Source organism: Podarcis melisellensis, assembly GCF_964234715.1.
Source record: "Podarcis melisellensis genome assembly, chromosome: 1".
In the NCBI taxonomy this organism is placed as follows: Eukaryota; Metazoa; Chordata; class Lepidosauria; order Squamata; family Lacertidae; genus Podarcis; species Podarcis melisellensis.
Genome location: NC_138528.1, coordinates 128,630,095 through 128,652,116, shown reverse-complemented (window position 1 = coordinate 128,652,116; position 22,022 = coordinate 128,630,095). Strand labels below are relative to the sequence as shown.

Here is a 22,022-nt window from a genome sequence, read left to right as displayed (position 1 = left end):
ACAAATATTGATTATATTCCTAATTCATCCTTGAAAATCTTCATATAAATATATATGCATCTGATTTAAAATTATGATAAGTGATGCTTGAGAGCCATTCTTAGAGCTGGATGACTCTGGGAATGATGAAATCAATTAGCATATAAGTTACATTAATATATACATTGAAGAAGTGAATTATTCATATGGGGAGTTCGCAAAACTAGTATTTTCTCTGGGGATGTTTTCAGCATAAGAAATATGTTATAGCCCTTGATGTATTCAGAAATAGTATTACGGTACATTCTGACAGTTCCTCAGCTCTCTGGGGGCAACTGGAAAACAAAGACACAACTTAATTTAGTAGAGGCTTACCTATATTGCTTCCTTACGTCGTAGCCAACAGCATTTGTCTCCCAAATTTTTGTCGCCAGAGCCCGTACAGTATTGAGGAACAGAATAAAGTTTAACTGTAAAACAGTTTACAGGTGTGTGTTATTATTCCCACTATCCCTTTAGAGATATCAACTGCTTGCCTCTATAACGGCAGGGGAAGACTTTGGTCTTTCAAGTTTCAGCGGTGCCCTGTGCAAGGTCAAAATCCCCCTCCATGCCTTCTATTTTACACCTGCACTAAGTCATAGTTGTGGTGCCCTGCAGCAGCACCCCCTGCCCCCAAGCAGCTTGGTGTCCAGTGTGGGGAACTGACTGTGCTGCCCTAAATCTGCCTCTGATAACTGGAAGGTTTTGAGGGCATCGTGCATCTGGAATTTAGGAGCAGGAAGTGATTCCCCATTCGTTTCCATTTCTGTTGAGATGATTACATCGTTAAGCCAATCCAGGCTGACAGGCCCAGGTTCCAAACTGCCCAGTTCCTGACATTACTGCACTTAGCCTTCCCCAGTTTCTTCGCAGTCCACCCCACTTCCCTTGACTTGGCCTCATGCCCATGGGCTAATGTGTGAAGTGGAAAACTGGAATGAGCAGCACAGAAACTCAATAAAGCACTGAGTGAGAATACGCCTCTCCGACAGTTAGGCATGCTCCCTGGATGGCATCCTTTAATAGTCCAGGATCATAGCTGTCAACTTACAGATTTGAAAATAAGGGACCAGCAGCCTCGAAAATAAGGGATCAGCAGCCAAAATAAGGGATTTTAGTCAAACAGCTCCTTTCCTTTCCCCCATAACAGTCAATCAAAGGAGCCTCCAAAACAAATCCAAAAGCCCCCCCCCTCCCACGAGATCACCGTCCGCCATTGTACTCAACCAGCTCCTTTCCTTTTCCCCCACCATGTGCCCCCGCTCCAGACAGACCTTTTCCCCGGCAAGGGTGAGTGGGCCGTCGATGACGTATCCATCCGATTCCGAGCACAGGTATGTTCAACTTCTGAGCCCCTCCGAGCCAAAGACAGAAAGCCCAACCAGCAGCCAAATGAAGCCTCAAGCAGTGGTTCCCACAACGCAGCAACCCGGCAAAGGGGATGCAGCAAGGAAAACCACCGTCACCTCTCCGCTGGGAAGTGCTGAGCAAAAGCAAGTCCCCAGGCAACGTGGCCGATTTGATCGGCACAAGGTATGCAAGCTCCACCCCCCAGTCATTCCTTAGATTCTTTATTGGGTGAGCAACGCAGCCAAGCAACACAGTTGGAGCCTCCCTCCTCCCTGGCCAGCAGGGAGGGAGGGAGAGGAGCTGTTTCCTTTGAAACCCGGAAAATTTAAGGGACACCAATAAGGGACAACAGCGGGAAACGGCGCTGGGATAAGGGACTGTCCCGCCAAATAAGGGATGGTTGACAGCTATGTCCAGGATGCAAGTCCAGATTGTAGCCTAAAAGCAAATGGCAGGTCAGGGCCAACATAATCCAAGCTACAAATATCCTGCAATCAGATATTAATAGACCTGCAGCTCAGTCCTGCCAAAACAGACCACAGAGAGCCTCAAGCAAGCGGCCATTCAAGCTGGCCCAGCCTGTTTCCATTGCCCTTGTTAGTATTGCTATTGACTATAGCAGGGCAGAGATCAGCAGATGACGCTTTTGCTGGCCATGGCGGTGTAGTGAACCAGGAGAAATCTCTTCCTGTTTTCCCCACCACCACCCGTGCAACTTCGAGAGCAATGACTTAAAGAAACCTTTCTCAAGTTCCCTGTAGGAAACAACACCAAAAAGGGAGAAAAGTAAGGATTTCAATGAGTCTTCCCTCATCAGGACCCTGGGATGGTGGGATGTCATCCCCTCCCCCCCACTGAACCCTCTTAGTCAGTAAGAATCATAGGAAGATGCAGAAATTGCTTGGCTCCCTATCTCTTCTTTGTACAGGTTGTTTACATCACCCCTGAACTACTTCCATCAATTACGGATAGACGGAGGCTATTTTCAATGTTCACTAAAAATAAATACATATGAATAATCCTACCCCAATCGCTACTAAAACTGGAGCTTGGTAAATCCATTTTATGTCTCCAGCACTGAGTTCCCAGCACCTGCGAAATCAAGAACATTTCTACATCAATCAACAGAGCAGGAATAAGTGGCCAAACAGTATATTCTTTCCATAGTTGTGTAAGGCTCTATTAATTATGCTTTTTCAGACTTTTTAAAAAATCGGCTTTAAGGTTCTTCACTGTTAAGAAACAAATGCAGATTTTGGGGAGCAGTAACGAATGAGTATCACGCAGGGTGGAAACTGCCACTCTCATTACAATTCAAGGCAACCCATTCAAGAGCTAAAGATTATGAAGATCAGGCCCAGTTCTTGGAAACAGCAAAATGATGATGTAAATGGCCCCCCACTCTGACTATGCTACTTCAGGGTAGAGACGGGGGCATAAATGAACCACTTGAATTATAAAGCAATAAAGCCCAGTAACATGCTGCTCACACCACCTTTTTCATAAGAACTAGGCTTAATCATGGTCTTCTGAGCCTAAATGCCACATTCAATTTATTGTGTTGGGTTTTTTATTTTTATATTTCAAACATTTATGTCCTGCCTTTCAGCGACCGGTCAGCATTCCCAGGACAACTCATTAAATAGTTTGTTTCTTTGTTTTGTAATACAAAAAAAGACAAACAAAACAGCAGCTTAATTTTGAAGTTTGGCAGGATAATTTCAAAGGTTGTCAGTGTTTACAAGCCTTTAAAATAAAGAGGTATTTGTCTTGTCCTGAAGTCATAGCAAAGAAGGAAGCAGGCCTAGAAGCAAGGTTCAGGAGTTTGGCAACCAAGAAGCAGATGCAAACATCACAGGCTTGTAGAGCAAAACCCAAGGTGGAAAAGATTTCTGGGCTGGCCCTTCCTTCACAAAGATGTCCCCAAATAAACTGAGGCCTGCTCCCTGCAAGGGATCTCGCCCAAAAGCAAGCTTTTACTTCCAACTTAATTTTTCCTGGGATCATGTCTTCAAAGCAGTACCCTAGCAAAAAGAAACACCCCCATTTCTCAGCTACGAGACTGCTTTGAAGATCTGCCCCTAGGACAGAAATGGGGAGCCTGCAACCCTAGATGTTATCAGACTACAATTCCCACAATCCCCGGCTGTTTGGGGAAGATGGGAGCTGGAGTCCAATATCTGAATGACTACTGTTATGTACTGAAGTTCTCACCCTGGGCCAGCAGGGGGATACTGTAGATAGTTTTCACTCAGGTCCACATATGCAAATAAAGGATTGAAAGTGACGTTCAGTGATTGGATAGTTACAGAAAATTGTTACTGTTGCGGTCTAGTGGAGCTCTATATAAGCAGGCTGGCTGAACCCTTCAGTTCAGTTCTGTTCTGGCCTGTGAATAAACAAGAGCTGTTTGAAGAATCGCTGTGTCGTCTGATATGTTCACCCACAACTTAACAGCTACAGGCTCCCCATTCCAGATTTCCAACATAGCACAGGAGCGCAGAGCATACAATAGGGTCTCATATTGACAAGAAACGAATCCCTGACTCAAAAAGTCATTTCTGTTCAAATGTGAAAAATGCTAAAAGAAAGTTCTCTTTTAAATTAATTTGCTGCAAAACCCCTGGGTGACTTCCAGCCATTGTGGCAAATTTGACTGTCATATACAGAGGAGCAGCATCGGTTGGCTGGCCCAGGGATCCCACTGGATCACTTCCCCATTGAAATGCTGGCATTCTCCAAGTGCTTAGTGGAGCAGAGAAGAGGCATTTTGCAGCTGAAAACAGAACTTTTGTTTTAACCCAATCCAACACCTGTAGCAAAAGGCTGAACAAATAGAACTGGGCTTTTTTAAGGGATGGTGTGGGTGTTTGAGAGTGCATGTGCTTGGAAAGGTGAGCCTCCTTGCTTACTGAATCATTAAAACAGCTCCAATCTAAGATGGACAAGCCTCTTTGAGAACATTCTTACTCACATTGTAACCTGAACCCACCTCCAGTGTGGGTTAATCCATTTTGCATTACTTTCTATGGGAAAGCACACCTTGGTTTTGGAATGGACTTCCAGAACAGATTAAGTTTGAGAACCAAGGTACCACTGTAGTTTCTCTTACGTATACCAGCTGTGCCCTAGAACAACTCATGTGTGATCATGCCCTTCTCTTTCACAGAAGGAGAGAGACCAAATACTGTATAGCAGGATTGCAACCCGCCTGCACTGACTGAATTTTGTGCCCGCTGGCTTGTGGTAGCTGAACATTTCAGAGCAATTTAAAAGCCTGGAACATTTCTTTTTAAGCAAACAGCATTTAGTTTAAACCTCAACAGGTGAAAGAGGCGAAAGATTTATATGATCTGAAGAGAAACCAGAGAGAGGTTGGTTCAGCAAGGAAATGCAACACTTTCTTCACATAATGAAGAAGAAACTGAGGACACATCACATCCACTAGCTAGTAATTGCTCATTAGGGGTGAGTTGTCTGATTAATAATTTTGTATAAGGTTAAGCTTTTCTAGCATAGTTCTGTCTCCAGAGGTACCTTTGGGGCACTGTGATAGCGAGGAGAACTATTATTACTGCTAAAAGAGTACTTTTGCTCATAATGTATTCTTGTATTCTTATAATTTCCTTCCCCAGGATGCATTGATACTCTGCAAGAAAACATTTAACAGGGGCATGATCCAACGCGGGAAGGTGAAGTGGGAAGGTGCTGCCCTGGTCAGACAGTGTGCACAGTGCTCACCCCCACTTGCCACCCCAACCAAGCTTTACTTATTGGAGAACATAGGCACCATCCCTGGGGGGTCCCTGGAGGCCTTGGCACTCACAAAATTTCAACTGTGGGTGCCCGGCAGGTGGACAGGCAGCCCAAGACCCCTGCATCAGAGGGGAGGGAGCCCCCCCCCCCGTTCCAGGAAGCTGGTGCCCGGGCACACATCTGGAGGATTTGGGGAGGGGGGAGTAAGTGATGCCCACCAGGCTGGCTGCCCATCAGCACCCACCTAGCTGCCACCGGAGCTGCAGCCATCACACACTGAATGAGCACCCACAATATTGGGCAGAACCCTGGCGCTGCTGCTGGGGACAAACAGCTGCAGCTTCCGGGTTCTGGTGCAACCTCACAACAGCCTTTGCGGGCACACAGATTGGGAGATCCCAGTGGGAGCAGTGGGGTAGGGGCATGCCCGCAGAAACACCCTTGGGTTCTGCCTCCTCTGGCAACTGGAACAGCCACGCAGCGTTCTTGGGAAGGGGTCCTGGTATTCTGGGACTCACAGCTGCTCTCTTGGGAGCGCCCGGTCTTAGCATAGTAAAGCAGCACAGACAGAGGTGAGGAGGTATCTGGGCATACCTGCTTTATTTCTATTAATTACAGGTTAAAGAACATAATAAACACGTTTGAAAGGAGCAGCCCTCATACAGACATCCTGTCTCGTCACAACACAGAGCAGAAAGAAAAAGTACAATAGTACCAGAGTTGGAAGTCGCACAGACAGGCTTCCTTTCTCATGAAACAGAAAGTAAACAATAGGAGCAGATGATCCTTGCAATGGTAGGAGCAAAATATTAACACTGCCTCGGTCTCGGTTGCCTTGTGGCAACAGGTATCTGCAACAGGACAGTCAGGGGCTTTCCATTTTCTATTTACTTGGACACATACCACCTGCTGTCAGCAGCAAACATCCCTGGGCACTGCCAGGGCCCCAAAGCCCATCCTTGATGCCTGCCCTGGCACCTCCTGGTAAATGCTAGCTGCTGCTCTGAGCAACATAGGGCTGCTGGGTGTAGTCCTGTCGCACTATGCTTCTTAGTGCTGTCCCAGACTTCTCCAACTTGCAGGGCTTTTGGATCCACGGAAAGCCCAAAACAGCCAGCCATCATGTGCCAATGCCAAATCCCACACAGGAGGCGGTTGGCCCCTCGCTCAGCTTTCGCCCCATTCTCTTTCGGCAGCTCCTCTTTCTCCACCTCCTCACCGTTTCACTTTAGTAAGCGATCGGGTAAATTTCCAGCAGTGGGAAATAAATGGAGAGGAGGAATGACTACCGTGCGCAAATTAGTTAATGGGTGCTTTAAAGGAAAAGGAAAAGAGGGGATTTATATCAGCTGCTTGTTAGCCGCTGCAGGAGCTCAGGAAGTGGGAAAGGAGACCAAAAATACCTTTCTGACTGCCGAGAACAGTTAATGGCTGGCCGATTTAAATCCCCTCTCTTTTTCATCTTCTTTTTTGATAAACCATCAGCTAATTTGCACACAATGTTCATTAAGTGTAGCATATGGGCGAGCCTGCTCTTTCAACTCAAAAATCACTGCAATGGAATATTTAGAACAGGAGAAGCCTGCTTATATAGAGCTCCAGAACAATGTAACTGTTGCCATTTTCTAAAACTATCCAATCACTGAACGTCACTTTCGATCCTTCATTTGCATACAAGCTATCCAATCACTGAATGTCACTTTCGATCCTTCATTTGCATAACTATCTACAGTATCCCCCAGCTGGCCCAGGGTGAGAACTTCAGTACATAACAGGTCTGGTTTCACATTGGATGGGAGACTGTGTGCTGAGATTGCCTGCATTGCAGGGGGTTAGACTAGATGTCCCACAGGGTCCCTTCCAACTCTACCATTCTGTGGTTCAATGATTCTAAGCTATTTGTCCTCAGATTGGCTTCTGAAACCTCAGCTGCTGATAGATAAGAGCATCTGTCTGCAGCCTGCAGCTCACTCTAGAAGGCTGTCCAAGCAAGGAGCCTGGCCTGTGAAAAAGAATTAATTGTCCTTATGACCAGTTATCTTGCTCTCTTTTTAAAGAGAGAAATAAAAAGTTTTCAATTACTTTTTCCTTTTCAAAGCAATCCAGACTAGCAAGTGCCAATTTTTAACATCTGCAGGACTTCTGGCTGATCATACATGGCATGTCTGATTCTTAGGGAGCTTTCTATAATTTTCTAATTTATTATCTCTGTGAGGCAAATTTGAGAGAGAGAGAGAGAGAGAGAACGAATGGACTTGGAGACATTACAGCCCTAATGAAGCACAGTTAGGCACCATTGATTTAAGTGGGAGAGGTTTAAGTATGGGATCCTTAAATTTTGCATTTTAATCAATGGTCTCGTGGCCTTCCAGCAAACAATGCAACAGCCTTTCTGACTCTAAGTAGCTCCGGGTGTGATCAGTCCTAGACAGGATCGTGCCCAAGAGTCCTCAAGGTACAGAATCTTGAGTCACACAGCAGAGAAAAGAGGGGTATAAATGAAGTAAGGTGGAATTTCATAATGCTTAACTCTGGCTGGATTGCACCTTTGATAGCTATCTCGCTGAATATACAGTGGTACCTCGCAAGACGAATGCCTTGCAAGACGAAAAACGCGTAAGACGAAAGAGTTTTCCATTTTTTGAGTCATTCCGCAAGACAAATTTCCCTATGGGCTTGCTTCGCAAGACGAAAAGTCTTGCGAGTTCTTGCGAGTTTGTTTCCTTTTTCTTAAAGCCGCTAAGCCGTTAATAGCCGTTAATAGCCGCTAAGCCATTAAGCCGCTAATAGCCGTGCTTCGCAAGACAAAAAAAACGCAAGATGAAGAGACTCGCGGAACGGATTACAGTGGTGCCCCGCAAGACGAATGCCTCGCAAGACGGAAAACCCGCTAGACGAAAGGGTTTTCCGTTTTGGAGGCGCTTCGCAAAACAAATTTCTTTATGGGCTTGCTTCGCAAGACGAAAATGTCTTGCGAGTTCCCGCGGGGTTTTTTTGCTTTCCCCCCCTTTTCCTAAGCCGCTAAGCCCCTTAACAGCTGATCCGCTAATAAGCCGCTTAACAGCTGATCACTAAAAGCCGCTAAACAGCTAATAGCGCTAATCCGCTAAGCTGTCAATGGGCTTGCTTCGCAAGACGAAAAAACCGCTATACGAAGAGCCTCACGGAATGGATTAATTTCGCCTTGCGAGGCACCACTGTAATGGCAAACAAAAAACTGCCTCAAAGCCCCACCTTTGTGGCTTCTGATCCAGGTATGATGATATGCTTGCCCTCTTTTTGTGGTCTTCAGATAGATCAGGAGCCACAAGTTTTCCCCACATGTTAAGCGGGTGGTAGTGGTAAATAAGAAAACTGAGTGTCAGCAATAAGCAGTTGCTGAGGAGAAGTGGGGGGCAAGGGGTGTGTGACTGGGATAATTTCCCCCAATATAAAACATTGCCAGCATGCTTAAGGGCTCTACGCTTCCATTCGCCCCAGGACTAGAAAGCAGGGGTGTGAGGGGGTTTGCCTTTGCCCCGCTGCTTTCCCCGGGAAGATCCACTCTTTGGTGCTAAATTGGAACAAACAGCAATCCGTGGAAACCTCGCCAAAGAGCAGTTTTCCCAAGGGGGAAAGCAGCCAGGGAAGAGGAAGTTTGGATAAGCCCCCAGTCAAGGCAACTCAAGCCAAGTGCATTCAGAAAGCAACACTGCTCAAAGATCTGTCTGAGAGGTTGGAAAGAAACAAGTCTGCAATAAGTGAAATATATTTCACCGCTCCAAATGAGATAAACATATATTGATATTGCTGTGACATTTAAATAGGGTGTTCCAGATGCAAACGTTAACAGAAGAGGGAATTTCAGCCTCTGTGTCTTGAAAGGCAAGCCAAGCCTGCCTGAAGTTCTCTCCGACACAACCATGAAAGGAGAAGGAGCCCCTTCCCCTTTCAATGTTCAGAACAGAACAGGGGAAGAACTAAATTTAAAAAACCGGGCTACAGTTTTCAAAAATCCAGATTGAAATTTGTTTTTAGTAAAATTACTATAAATTTGTTTTATAATGCCACTGTTCTCCGTAGCTACCTGCAGTTCGGTTTTTGAAGGGATCAGAATTAACAAAAAAGTTATAGCAATTACGTAGTTGTCAGCAGTTTGAAAGCACGTCAAAGTGCAAGTAGATAAATAGGTACTGCTACGGCGGGAAGGTAAACGGCGTATCCATGCACTGCTCTGGTTCGCCAGAAGCGACTTAGTCATGCTGGCCACATGACCTGGAAGCTGTACGCCGGCTCCCTCAGCCAATAAAGCAAGATGAGCGCCGCAACACCAGAGTCGTCCGCGACTGGACCTAATGGTCAGGGGTCCCTTTACCCTTTGCCAAATGATTCCAGAGTAGTTCACACTGATACATGAGCCAACATCAAATATGGACAGTTTACAATAGAACATATATGTAATAATAATAATTTTGACATTTATATGCCACTTATCTTGTCAGTGGGTTGCCCAAACCACTCTCGTAAACCGCTTCAATAGTTTTTTCTCTCTCACACACTCTTTTACAATCAAGCAGTGAATAAATTGAACGAAATAAATAACATTACAAAATACTTGCCTGTTTAAAACTTTTTTAAATGGAGGCAATGTGGGAGGCCTGGTCTAAACAGGAACCTTGAGCATATTTTCTATTAACAGTCTCAGAAGGGTGCACTGCAGATATATTTTCTTCAAACCGCTACCTTCGGTTCTGTGTCAGTGTATACTCAAAATATATGCAGAACTTGAATGGCAGTGTGCCAGTCATCCATCGATTAAAAAAAAGGAAAGCTCAAGTAAACTCTCTTGGCAGTGTTCCCTTACCTTGCATCTGCCACGGTTGCTCGGACCACTCCCCAGGCCACTACGAAAACAGCCGGAAACCCTACAAATATGAAAAATTCATTGCCAACTGTTAGAACAGATTTCCCTTGAGGAACAAAAGAATAATTTATAAAGCCTTTCTGCTCACTCAGAGGATATTAACTGAAGCGTTTAGAAAGAGCAGGCACAAAAAAACCCAGACAGTGCCCTTTCCCCATGAACAAAGCAGAATGTCTGAAAGGTCACTATCCACAGCAAGCAAAAAAACCTTCAATTTGTGCTGATGACAAATTGCAGCTAGCCTGAAGCTCATCTGCTTCCCATCTCCTCTTCCACTAAGTTCACATTTCAATTACTGGTAACCAGTTTATATCATCATGCAAACCCTAAACTATGGTCAGTTTTAACTAGGGTTTATTTAAAGAAGCCAGCTTCCTGACACCTGCTCTAGGGCAGATGAATGATTCGGATTAAAGTACACTACTTTATACTATCTGAATTAGATCTATAAAATCTGTTTTGGCCTTTCACAACCCACTTAAGATATTTTGGGTATTCTGATCAACGCACTTTGGAGTAACAAAAAATTCCGGATTACGTGACGCTAAGAATTAATGAACTGTGAGAGAGCTATTGAGGTTTCATACAGAGGTTTTTTGTGGGGGGGGGGGAGCCTATGTTTTATTTACAAAACATAAAAATACATGAAAAGTGTTATGTACTGAAGTTCTCACCCTGGGCCAGCAGGGGGATACTATAGATAGTTATGCAAATGAAGGATCGAAAAGTGATGTTCAGTGATTGGATAGTTTTAGAAAATGGCAACAGTTGCATTGTTCTGGAGCTCTATATAAGCAGGCTGACTGAGCTCCTCAGCCTAGTTCTGTTCTGGCATCTGAATAAAGAAGAGCTGTTTAAAGAATCGCTGTGTCGTCTGACATGTTCACCCACAACTTAACAAAAAGTGTTTCTATCAAACAGATTGTAAAAAATATATAAAAATCCAAGAAATATGGCAATAAAACCCGATGCGTATCAGATTCAAAAATGCTATAAAATTATTACTTTAAGAGTTATAATGCTATCAAAAAAGGAGAAGAAGGCATGTGACCTAACATGATCAACTTCATCATCATCATGTTTATTGCAGTGCTTGAAGAATTCACCTTTTCAGGTAACTCTAAACTTAAGGGATATAACCATGTCCTACTTTGAAACAAACCCCTTGTACTTCTCTTTCCACTTTTTGAGCACTCGGTTGAAAGAACCTGCAACGTGGTCCATTTCTGAATAATGCTGTTTTGCATGGCATCTCCTCTCTGAACAGAGAACATATGTACCTGCGCATCATTATAGCTATTGTATATAACCACTCTGGCACTGAAGGAGGAAGAGGTTTTTCCCCAGTAATGAGCAATTGTCACCTTAGTGCCTACTAAATAAATTTATCACTTCTTCCAAATCAGTGTCACTTAGCACTTGATGATTTAATAACACACCTACTGAATTCAGAGCAATTTCATAACCTGTAATTTGAAGAATATACCACAGAACGGTTTTCCAATATTATTTTATCTTCAAACATTCCCAAAATAAATGTGAGTTTGTCCAAAGCTTATTTATTTTGGGACGCACACATCACAGCAATTATTTTCTACATATTTTGGCTGTTTTTGGCATGTGTAAGATTGTTATTATATTAGGATTTTATTATTATATAATTCCATTAGCTAATATTGAAACTCCCCCAACATAATAACCAGAACTCCTTCAAATTAAACTCTACCAATGAGATTTTGTGACCACATGAAATATACCTAAATGAGTTCTGGTGGACATTGTTTGGTGCATGGTTTGATCCTAGTAGTCTACTTGGAAATAAGTTCAATTTATTTCAATAGGACATATTTCCTAGTAAGGTATTTATAACCAGCCTAGAATAATAATAATAACAGTGTTTATTTTAAAAGAAGATCTTCTGCCGACATTAAAATGACTTAAAAGAGAGCTTGAGAGTGAAAAAGCTACCATCTTTTAGCTCTTGAATCAGAACTTTGTGGCTTTAATAGCTCCAAGCTTGAGGGGGAAATGCATTTAAAGTTTGTCTTTAATGAAAATCTGCCTCCAGGCAAATTGAAATTAATCTATTGTTTCTGGTCGAACAGGAACTTGCAGGTTATGTTAGTGTTTCAGAGTCTCTCAGAAGTATCAAGCAGAGGCAATAGTCAGAAGCAAGGAATGTGATGATCAAATAAACCTCTATCCTGCTAGATTCAAACACTATTTTGATTCAGTCTGATTCCGTGTAAGCCAGTTTCACATTATTATCTGTACCTCACCTCCCCAAACAGGTGAATTTGGCATTTCGCTTTCAAAGGAATTAAAACTTACAGTTAGTCATGGTCCCTGCTTCACATCATTTTTTGAAACTCCTAGCCTTGCATCTTGACAAAATATAGCAGCATTAGTTCTGATGGGAGCTTGTTAACGTAAATCACTCGGGGTCTAAGTTGCGCACAGAAACTTCCCTCACATCCAGCCTGCACACAGCAGCACTGACACAGCAGAGACAGGGAGTGGGTTGCCTCCTGCCTCAAGTGTCTCATTAGCTAGACAGCACTTCAAGCACAAGCGAGAACTGCGACATGCGTGGAGGCATGGATAGAAGAGCGAACAAGGCAGACGGAGGCCAAACAAACCTTTGTGAGACACGGATGCTGCTAGCAAACTACAGACCAACAGACTCCTCGTTTTCACTTGATGGTGGTAAAGCTGTGTCTGGACTGAACCATTTCAGGCAGCACCCGGGGTCTCACATGACGGAATGGTCCTGAACTAAACGTAAGGAAGAAAAGGTCCAGGGTTCTCCTAGACATGGCAGGCTTCTCTAGGTGCTTTTCTGCGAGGCAGCATACCATCCTGTGCGCCTCTTGTCTTCAGTGGCAAGTCCACAAAAGGGATTTTACACCACAATGAGAGACCAAAGGGTTGCGGCAGCAGAGGTGGGCTTGAATCCTAAGACAGTTAACTCAAGGAAGTTCAAGGAGGGAAGGGATGTTTCTTCTCTCCCCTGCAGAGACTTGTGTCCCTAAAGCCTTTCTGCAAGGCTGAAGGTCGTCCTGGACAGGAGATGAGGAAGAGGGAGTTGCTGGAAGATGGGCAATTTGTCACAAATCAGATTTGGATCCTGATAAATTATAAAGTCTCCCATCTGATTATTTTTTGGGTTGCTTTTTTAAAAAAAAGATTTGGGTAGTGCCATTATAGCAAAAATGACAAATTATATACAACTCTGAGACGGCAAGGCAGTGCAAAAGATCAAAGATTTCTCACTAAAGTTTGTGTTACATTGGAACAATAAATATTGTTTTGCTCCTATTCTCTATTTTTTAAGTACAATGAGTATCTGATTAGAAGTTTTAGCATTTGGGAGACATTCTTTTGTGAAATATTTATGAAATAAATTTGTATCTAGAATAAATCCTAATCACATGGAAGTAAATCCTATTGTAGTGAGAGATTTTACCTTCTTGGGCTCCATGATCACTGCAGATGGTGACAGCAGTCACAAAATTAAAAGATGCCTGCTTCTTGGGAGAAAAGCAATGACAAACCTAGACAGCATCTTAAAAAGCAGAGACATCACTTTGCCAACAAAGGTCCGTATAGTTAAAGCTATGGTTTTCCCACTAGTGATGTATGGAAGTGAGAGCTGGACCATAAAGAAGGCTGATCGCCAAAGAATTTATGCTTTTCAATTCTGGTGCTGGAGGAGACTCTTGAAAGACCCACGGACTGCAAGAAGATCAAACCTCTCCATTCTGAAGGAAATCAGCCCTGAGTGCTCACTGGAAGGACAGATCGTGAAGTTGAAGCTCCAAGTCTTTGGCCACCTCATGAGAAGAGAAGACTCCCTGGAAAAGACCCTGATGTTGGGAAAGATGGAGGGCACAAGGAGAAGGGGACGACAGAGGACGAGATGTTGGGACAGTGTCCTCGAAGCTACCAGCATGAGTTTGACCAAACTGCAGGAGGCAGTGGAAGACAGGAGTGCCTGGAGTGCTCTGGTCCATGGGGTCAGGAAGAGTCGGACATGACTAAATGACTAAACAACAACAACAAAAATCCTATTGAACTTCTGAGTAAGTGTGTATACAATTGCACTGCATGTTCGTTCCACTTAAGTCCTGTTGAAATCATTGTGACTTAAGTCATAGCACCATCAGTCCTACACGTCCTGTAAATCTGCTCCGGAGGGTTGAGGGAACTCCCCCAGAACAAATTTAGGGTGTGTGCAGGGAGAGGAGAGTGTTAGAATATTCCGTTCCACCTTAAGAGGAACAGGCATGACGGTTGTGTGTCACATGCCTGTTTACACTCCAGCACAGCACAGCTTGCTGGGAACTTCCGTTTCTGTGTATAGCTTTTGCTTTTGCCCTTTTGCTTGGATACGAAGGAGAGCAGACATGTTTTTCCTTTGTCCTGATGCTGAATAAAATGCCTGTAAATACACTTTACACAGCCTCTCTCTGCCCTTCCGTTGCGAAGAGTTCTTATCTCTGCTGGCTTGTGTGCCCAGCTTCTGGTGGCTTGTGAAACTCGGGTCGCAGTTACATGCTGATCCAAGGACTGGATTTCGCCCGACTGCCGGCCAGTGGGCTGGAGCCAGATGGGGGCCTGCCAATTGCCCCCCTTCCCTTGGACACATCCCAACAGAGAGGTGGGGAGTTCCAGTGCACAGCTAGAACTCCTTAAGCAACCATGACAGATGGCTATCCTTGCACTAGCAAAACCGTTAAGCTGGGTATCACCCATACCAATTTTACTAGGACCTACGCGGAACTTATTTTGGCTGCAATCCTTGCACACTTCCCTAGGAACAAGTTCTGCAGAACACAGTGGGGCTTCTTCTTCAGTAAGCATCCTCAGCATTGCACTGTCAGTTTGGACCTAACTCAGTGGCGTAGCGTGGGGGGTGCAGGGGGGGCGGCCACACCGGGCGCAACATCTGGGGGGTAGGGTTAGGGGGCGCGAATCCACCGGTTAGGGGGCGCAAATCCACGGGCTAGGGGGTGCAAATTACTTGCCTTGCCCCGGGTGCTGACAACCCACACTACGCCATTGACCTAACTCACAAAACTGAAAAATATGTAAACCACCCCCTTCTCATTTTGTGGTTTGCAAAAAGAATAAAAAATAAAAAATAGAAAAGCATTGCCCAAGAGATAATGTTAGAATAGACAGAACTGCGGGAGGCAGTGTAAGACAGGAGCGCCTGGCGTGCTCTGGTCCATGGGGTCACGAAGAGTCAGACACGACTAAACGACTTAACAACAACAACCATCTAGCTTTAAATGGAAAGACAATGCTTCAATGAGAGACAAATGTACCTTACCCCAGCCTGTTAAGATGAAACCCCACAGGTACTGGGTATCCGAAAAGAAAGCCACAAATATTAAGCTGTGCAGATAGAGGCCTTCAACCAAGATCCAGTAGTAGTTGGTCGTCAAGAAGTAAATAAACATCACCACAGTAATCTTGCACCAGACCTGTCAATCAATTCAAAATAAAGCAGCACAGTTGTGGTGGTCAGGGAAGCAGTTAAATGTAATAGTATACTTGCATATTTATCCTAGTCTTCCAGTTTCAGTGGCCTTATTAATTTGGCATCAAGGCCAAGGCCAAGGCTATGACTCATGTTAACTAACGTTGTTCAGTAAGTTTTACTGTTCTTTGTCATCCTCACACAAAGAATTGTTTCAATTCTGTATTAAATTGTGAGTCATGTGTAATGGTTGTGAAAATAACGGGAGTCTGTTATGTGCTTTAAAAACCCACACAATTATTGCCAGCTAAAAGCAGCCTCTTCCACCTGATCGACACTTTTGCAGCCGTTGTGCTGCCCACCAGCGCCACGATCGGTGTTTGTGCAGTAACACAAAAGCTGTGAATTGAAGGCGAGCTTCCTCACATACCCAGACAGACCCGTCAGGAAGCTGCAGCTCATTAAGGGCTTCTGTTCATGCCGTATGTGTCTTTATACACACAGCATATTGGTGGTGGTGAGCAGAAAGGGCTGGGCCAATAGTCAGGCTGCTTCCTAGACACTCCCTGTGGAAGACCTTTGAGGGACCACCCTGAACGCTCTCAATGGATCAGAACTTCTCTCTCTATTCTGCTGCTCACTCCGGTATTCAAGGAAAGAGCCATAGCTCAGAGGTAGAGCATCCACTCTGCATGCAGAAGATCTCAGATCCAGTCTCCGGCATTAGGGATGGGAGAGACCCTCACCAGGAGTCCTGGAGAACCACTGCCAGCCATTGCAGACAAACATGGCACTAGGTGGGCCACTTGTCCAACTTCCTAGTTCCTAGTCGGCAATTCTGTGCTCCAATCAGCTAAAGTAGACCCCTCACAGTCTAGTATCAGAATCAGCCTTTCTTGTCTCCTAGTGCCAACATAAAATAAACGATTTACCTAGCAGGGAGATACCGCAGTCACAAAGATGGCTTTCCCAGGATGAGGCTCATCCATTGCACTACAGGTGTGCTGATCTCTGCAATTTACTCAAATGCGGGAAATTCAGCTGCATGATTTGTGGTAGGCCTTTAAAACTGGGGTGGGGGTGGTTTTTGTTTGTTATTATGGTACGTGTTTTTGTGTTTTTATACAGTGGTACCTCGGGTTAAGTACTTAATTCGTTCCGGAGGTCCGTTCTTCGCCTGAAACTGTTCTTAATCTGCAGCACCACTTTAGCTAATGGGGCCTCCCGCTGCCACCGTGCCACCGCCGCACGATTTCTGTTCTCATCCTGAAGCAAAGTTCTTTTTTTTTAAGCGTATATTAATTTTCCAATAAAAACATCCAATCAAATCCAATAAAAATAAAAAAATAAAAAGGTCCAATTGTCTTCCAAATTGTAATAATTTTGTTTTGACTTCCCAGGGTCTGAATTCCCATGGTCTGAAGCAAAGTTCTTAACCCGAGGTAATATTTCTGGGTTAGCGGAGTCTGTAACCTGAAGCGTCTGTAACCCGAGGTACCACTGTATTCTAAAACACAATATACACAGTGTTGCCCTGTGATCTTTGGGTGAAATTTAATTAAGGATAATAGTAGTAGTAGTAGTAGTAGTAGTAGTAAGTGGTATTGACTGGTCACACTGAAAACTATACAATTATCCCAAAGATATTTTCTTCACAGTTCTGCTGAAGCTGGGAAGCAACACTGCAAATAAATTGGCTCAAATGACAGTATTCTTTACTCAACTGTATTCTTTTCAGTATTATTTACTGAATTTCTATCCCAGGATCTCAAAGGAACCCAGGATCCAAGTGTGGAATGTATTTATATATATTTACTTTTTCAGCATGTACTGGCTGACATGTACTGTGGAGACGGGTGTCTTAGGCCCATTCTGAACCAGCTGAAAGGCAACTCTTTCAGGAGTCCAGCACTGAAGTTTGAGCAACTAGGAAGGCTCAGGGACCATCACTGAAATCAGTAGATTTGGACGCCCGGGAAATATTAATGGCTTCCTGCTACCAACCATAAGGGGCGATACTCAACAAAGGTGTTGCATGCATATGATGAGTTTCACTCGTGTAACAGAATGAGGTCCCCCTGGGTGCCCTAATTCTTCTCTGGAGATAATCCCCAGAACAGGTTTAGCGGGTCCACAGGGGAAGGAGAGGGGAAAGGTCCCACTGGGCATGCTCCACTAAGCACTACACTGAATTTCACTCACAGTCCCTGCCTGCTGGGTCACTTTGCCGTCAGTGTTCTCAGATGTGGACTGGGCGCGAGAGAATATTGAACAGTGATTCTGTTAGGTAACGATGGGTGAACTTTAGCAAGAGGAGGAGAGAAGTACTTACGTATTGGGACTTGTCCGGGGCTGGAGCCGCTAGGATATTTTGCAGGTCACCCATGAGCAGCGAGTCAAGCTCTTTGACTCCGATATGAGCATGAACTACTCTGTCTTTTATAAATATGCTGGTACCTCTGAGCATGAAAGAGACAAACAGATGCAGGTGTATATAATTCCGGGTGCAGTGAAGTCTCCTGTGTGCAAGGGGGGGAAACCTAATTAAAGGGAGCATAAGAACTCAAAAAGAGCCCTGCTGGATCAGACCCAGTCCTGCACTCTTGAAAAGCTCTTGGATTTACCGCGTCAGAAAAGGAAACCTCCAGTTGTTCCAAGAGCATCACTGGCGGCAGATATCAGGTGGGCATGTTGCCTGAACAGCAGATTACAATGGTCTACCAATTGCGCAGGTAATCATTCTAAAACGTGACAGCGATAGGATGGTTTCAGTTGTAATATAAGCTTGTAATATAAGCGTGGGCCCTTAAGGAGGAGTCGCTGCATGTTAAACAAAGCTCCAATGTATTATGTTCCCTTCAAATGTCATAACAAAGAGAGAGGCAAACTAAACAATGCATGCAAATGAGTGAAAAGGGGTTCAAACAGTGGAAAAAAAAGAGAAAGAACTTGGGAGGCTAACATTTTCAGCAGAGAAGTAGCTGTGTGTGGGAACTACTTAATCCTTTCCCCACCGGTTCTTTTTCTGCTCAAAATTAAGTCCTCCAGCATCTTTCCCCCACTGGGATTCTAGATGTGTATCTGCCATCATAAATATAGATGCAGCCAGCAGGGAAAAAATTAACCATTTTTCTCCATGCCCCTTCTTGGCTCAAATCTCAGCCTGCTGGGGCAGCTTTTTAATGTAATACATATATAAAGTCCTGGGCTTTGTTACTCACAATTGTGTACAATGTTCAGTTTCCCCAGTGATATTGACTGGATTCAGGTGTTCAGCCCATGACAGCCACTCCATTTTATACTGCAATTAAATTTATCCACTTGCCATTGTGAGGGAAAGAATGTGTGTGGCAAGGGAGGGGTAGTCATCGTAGGAATTGCAGACATTATGTCATCTCAGGACTGGCTAAAAGGTTTAAGAGAGGATGGACAGATTCTAGAGGTGTGAATTACTCGCCTGAAGTAGCCCATGATGAAGATCGCCACAGCCAGAGAGCAGAAGGAGATGGAGTACCCAACGGTGTACATGACATAGAGGCGTTCAAAGAATTCCCTCTGGAAGAAACAGAAGATGTTCCAGGATTTATTTTCTCCTTCAGCGCACAATTGAGCAGTTCTAAGATATGTCCTTTAAGTGAATCCAGTCTGGAGCTCAACTGTTGTCATTTACAGACCAACACAATCCTATTCTGCATGGAGGTAAAGCCAGGGTTGTACCTGCAACCCCATTGTGTTACCCATTCTGGGAAGGTATGCTCCAATCCGTACGGCTGTTGTATGATGCTAAACAATTTTTATGCATTGTTTTGGGGTGACCAACATTTCTTCTGAGTGCCCCCGCCCTCACGGTGGTGTTGGAGATTTGCCATGTCCTGGAGAACGACTGAAAGGTGACGTTTCTCAAGTCATGGTAGTTTCTGGCACAGTTTACAATATTTAATCGTTATCAAGATGTACTCTTCTTATAGTGCAATCTAATTGCTAGAATTAAGACTAAAATAGACTGAGCTCTTCCTACCCTCTAATTTATGGATTACAGGGACCCCTGACCGTTAGATCCAGTCACGGGTGACTCTGGGTTTGCAGCGCTCATTTCGCTTTACTGGCCGAGGGAGCCGACGTTTGTCCGCAGACAGTTTTCCCGGGTCATGTGGCCAGCATGACTAAGCCACTTCTGGTGAACCAGAGCAGCGCACGGAAACGCCGTTTACCTTTCCGCTGGAGCGGTACCTATTTATCTACTTGTACTTTGATGTGCTTTCGAACTGCTAGGTTGGCAGAAGCTGGGACCGAGCAACGGGAGCTCACCCCGTCGTGGGGATTAGAACCGCCACCTTCTGATTGGCAAGGTCTACACTCTGTGGTTTAACCCACAGTGCCACCCACATCTCTTAAAATTATGGATTAATTAGTAATAAAAGGCAGTTAGGTTCCCCAACACTCTCAGCACTAAAACACCCTCGAGCACCCACAGCTTTTCAACTCTGTTCCTTTGCATGTACCTTTCCTGGGCTGTTTTCTGCTTGCAGGAAGTCAAAGCATTCTGAATAATTAGACCATGTCCGGTTCAAACTTTGCACAGAGACCCACGTTCCATTTGAGCTACAGTGTCGGAAAGCCAGGCCTGCAAGAGAGAAGATGTGCTCCCATGAGAAGGTTCTTCCCAGCTAGGTTTTGTGTAAGATAAAATCCAACGTGAAACGTGTCGCTGGTACCTTTGTGATTGAAGTCATATATATAAGGAGGGCACGGGACAGCTAATGTTTTCCCCACAGACCCCCTGGGCCAGCAGACCAGACCATCCCATTCTGGGAAGCAGTTGCCTTCTGTAGGGAGAAAGCAGAAATAAGCTGTAAATGAAGAACATGAGAAAAAGCAGGGAAGAGCACAGTGTGTGATCCTCTGGGGGTTTTTTTAAATGCTTTCAAAATTACTTCCCTCCAAATGAGGCAAGAACAGAGCATTTTCTGCCTAAACGGAAGCTAAAAATATTCTCCAATTTGTGTCAGAATCAATGTGAACCTTCAAGCAGCTCAGATTTACAAAGAAACAACTTTTCATATTGCAAGCAGTTACAACAGCACATATCTTTGGGTCATCTTATTTTGTTCTATGACAATTTAACAACTGGTCCCTGGATCCTGCAATTATCATCTGAGGCAGCACCACAAGAATGGGCCTTTGCTGTGGTGTCTCCCCACTAGTCTCTCCAGGGAGGCTTGTCTGGCACCTTCATTGCACATTTTTCAGCACCAGGCAAAAGCACTTTGGCTAATTAAACAATCTATGGCCTTTTAAACTGGGGAAGTTGTTGTTGTGTGTTTCTATGTTATGTATTTTTGTGTTTTTATATTGTAAACCTCCTTGTGATCCTTGGATGAAGGATGGTAAAGAAATTCAAATAATTAACAAACAAACAAATTAGTCAGAGTGAACACAAATTCCAAGAATGGTCTCAAATGCTTCTAGGTTGATACTGCCCCCAGAAAATTGTTATTTCCCCTGGAATTAAGTAAGTTGATATACATTTTCAGTGGACTGAACCAACACCGTTGCCTCAGGATAGTGAACAGAGACCTGGAACAGATTGACTGCCGTTATGCATTTTGTTCACAAAAGCCTCAGCGAAGAGAAATATAAAACAGTTTCAAGATATAGATAAGAAAAAAATATATATTCTGCAGACTCTCTCTCTCTTCATGCTTCCCTCTGTTTCTTCTGGCAAACATTTTCCCCCAATTGATTCTCACTCTTTCCATTTCTTCCAATTGTTAAGCTGACGCTCCTTCCTTCTATTCCTCTAGCTTCTCCTCATCAAGTCTTTGCCCAGTTGTTACACAATGAAGTTGCTGTTTGCTCTTCTGTCCCTGTCTCCCAGCCCGCCGTTCTCTGAACACCTTCCTCCTCCTCCTCCTTCTGTTATCATTATTTCTTGCACTCTAATGGTAGTTGAAGCTATAATGGTATTTTCCCAACCAACCTTAAATCTGCTTTAGAGTTTCTTCCTTTTAGGGAGGGGAAAAGCTCTTAAAGCTTGTTTTGGCTAACTATCGTCTTCCATTTTCTTTATTTTAATTTGAAAATGTAGTTTTATCTTGGTGTTTGGAATTTATTATTATTTCACAGTGCAGTCATGTGTGTGTCTACACAGAACTACACTCTGATTGGGGTTCACTCCCAGTTTGCATAGGAATGTAGTCTTACTCTCAGGTCCTATTTATGTATGCGATGACAGCGGCAAGAATGTTATATGCCCAGGGATGGAAGGAGAAAGAACCACATCGAAAGAAGACTGGATATTGAAACTGATGAACTATGCCGAAATGGTGAAATTGACTGGGAAGATTAGACACCAAGAGGACAGTAAATTTAGAAATGAATGGATTAACTTTATAGAATATATGAAGGAGCATTGTAAACATTTAAAAACGTTTGCAGGATTGGATTAGCGCTTGTAATGTAATCTGATAAAGGGTATTGAAAAAGGAGATTTAATAGATTGGATAA

At 44.0% G+C, this 22,022-nt stretch overlaps 1 protein-coding gene across 3 annotated transcripts in view; it reads right to left on the bottom strand.

Annotated features, from left to right (window-relative positions):
• The window catches only part of PTH2R (parathyroid hormone 2 receptor), a 39,761-nt gene that overhangs the window by 10,060 nt on the left and 7,679 nt on the right, over positions 1–22,022 (bottom strand). Inside the window, exons 3-10 of one of the 3 annotated variants that reach the window (XM_081927677.1) lie at positions 20,231–20,341; positions 20,018–20,139; positions 18,973–19,070; positions 17,848–18,034; positions 15,366–15,519; positions 9,971–10,031; positions 2,397–2,463; positions 355–449 (exon numbers count right to left, since the gene is read on the bottom strand). In XM_081927677.1, the coding sequence (XP_081783803.1) occupies positions 355–449; positions 2,397–2,463; positions 9,971–10,031; positions 15,366–15,519; positions 17,848–18,034; positions 18,973–19,070; positions 20,018–20,139; positions 20,231–20,341 (895 nt within the window). The remainder of the gene's footprint in view (positions 1–354; positions 450–2,396; positions 2,464–9,970; positions 10,032–15,365; positions 15,520–17,847; positions 18,035–18,972; positions 19,071–20,017; positions 20,140–20,230; positions 20,342–22,022) is intronic. The other 2 variants (XM_081927678.1, XM_081927679.1) reach the window with 2 other exon arrangements.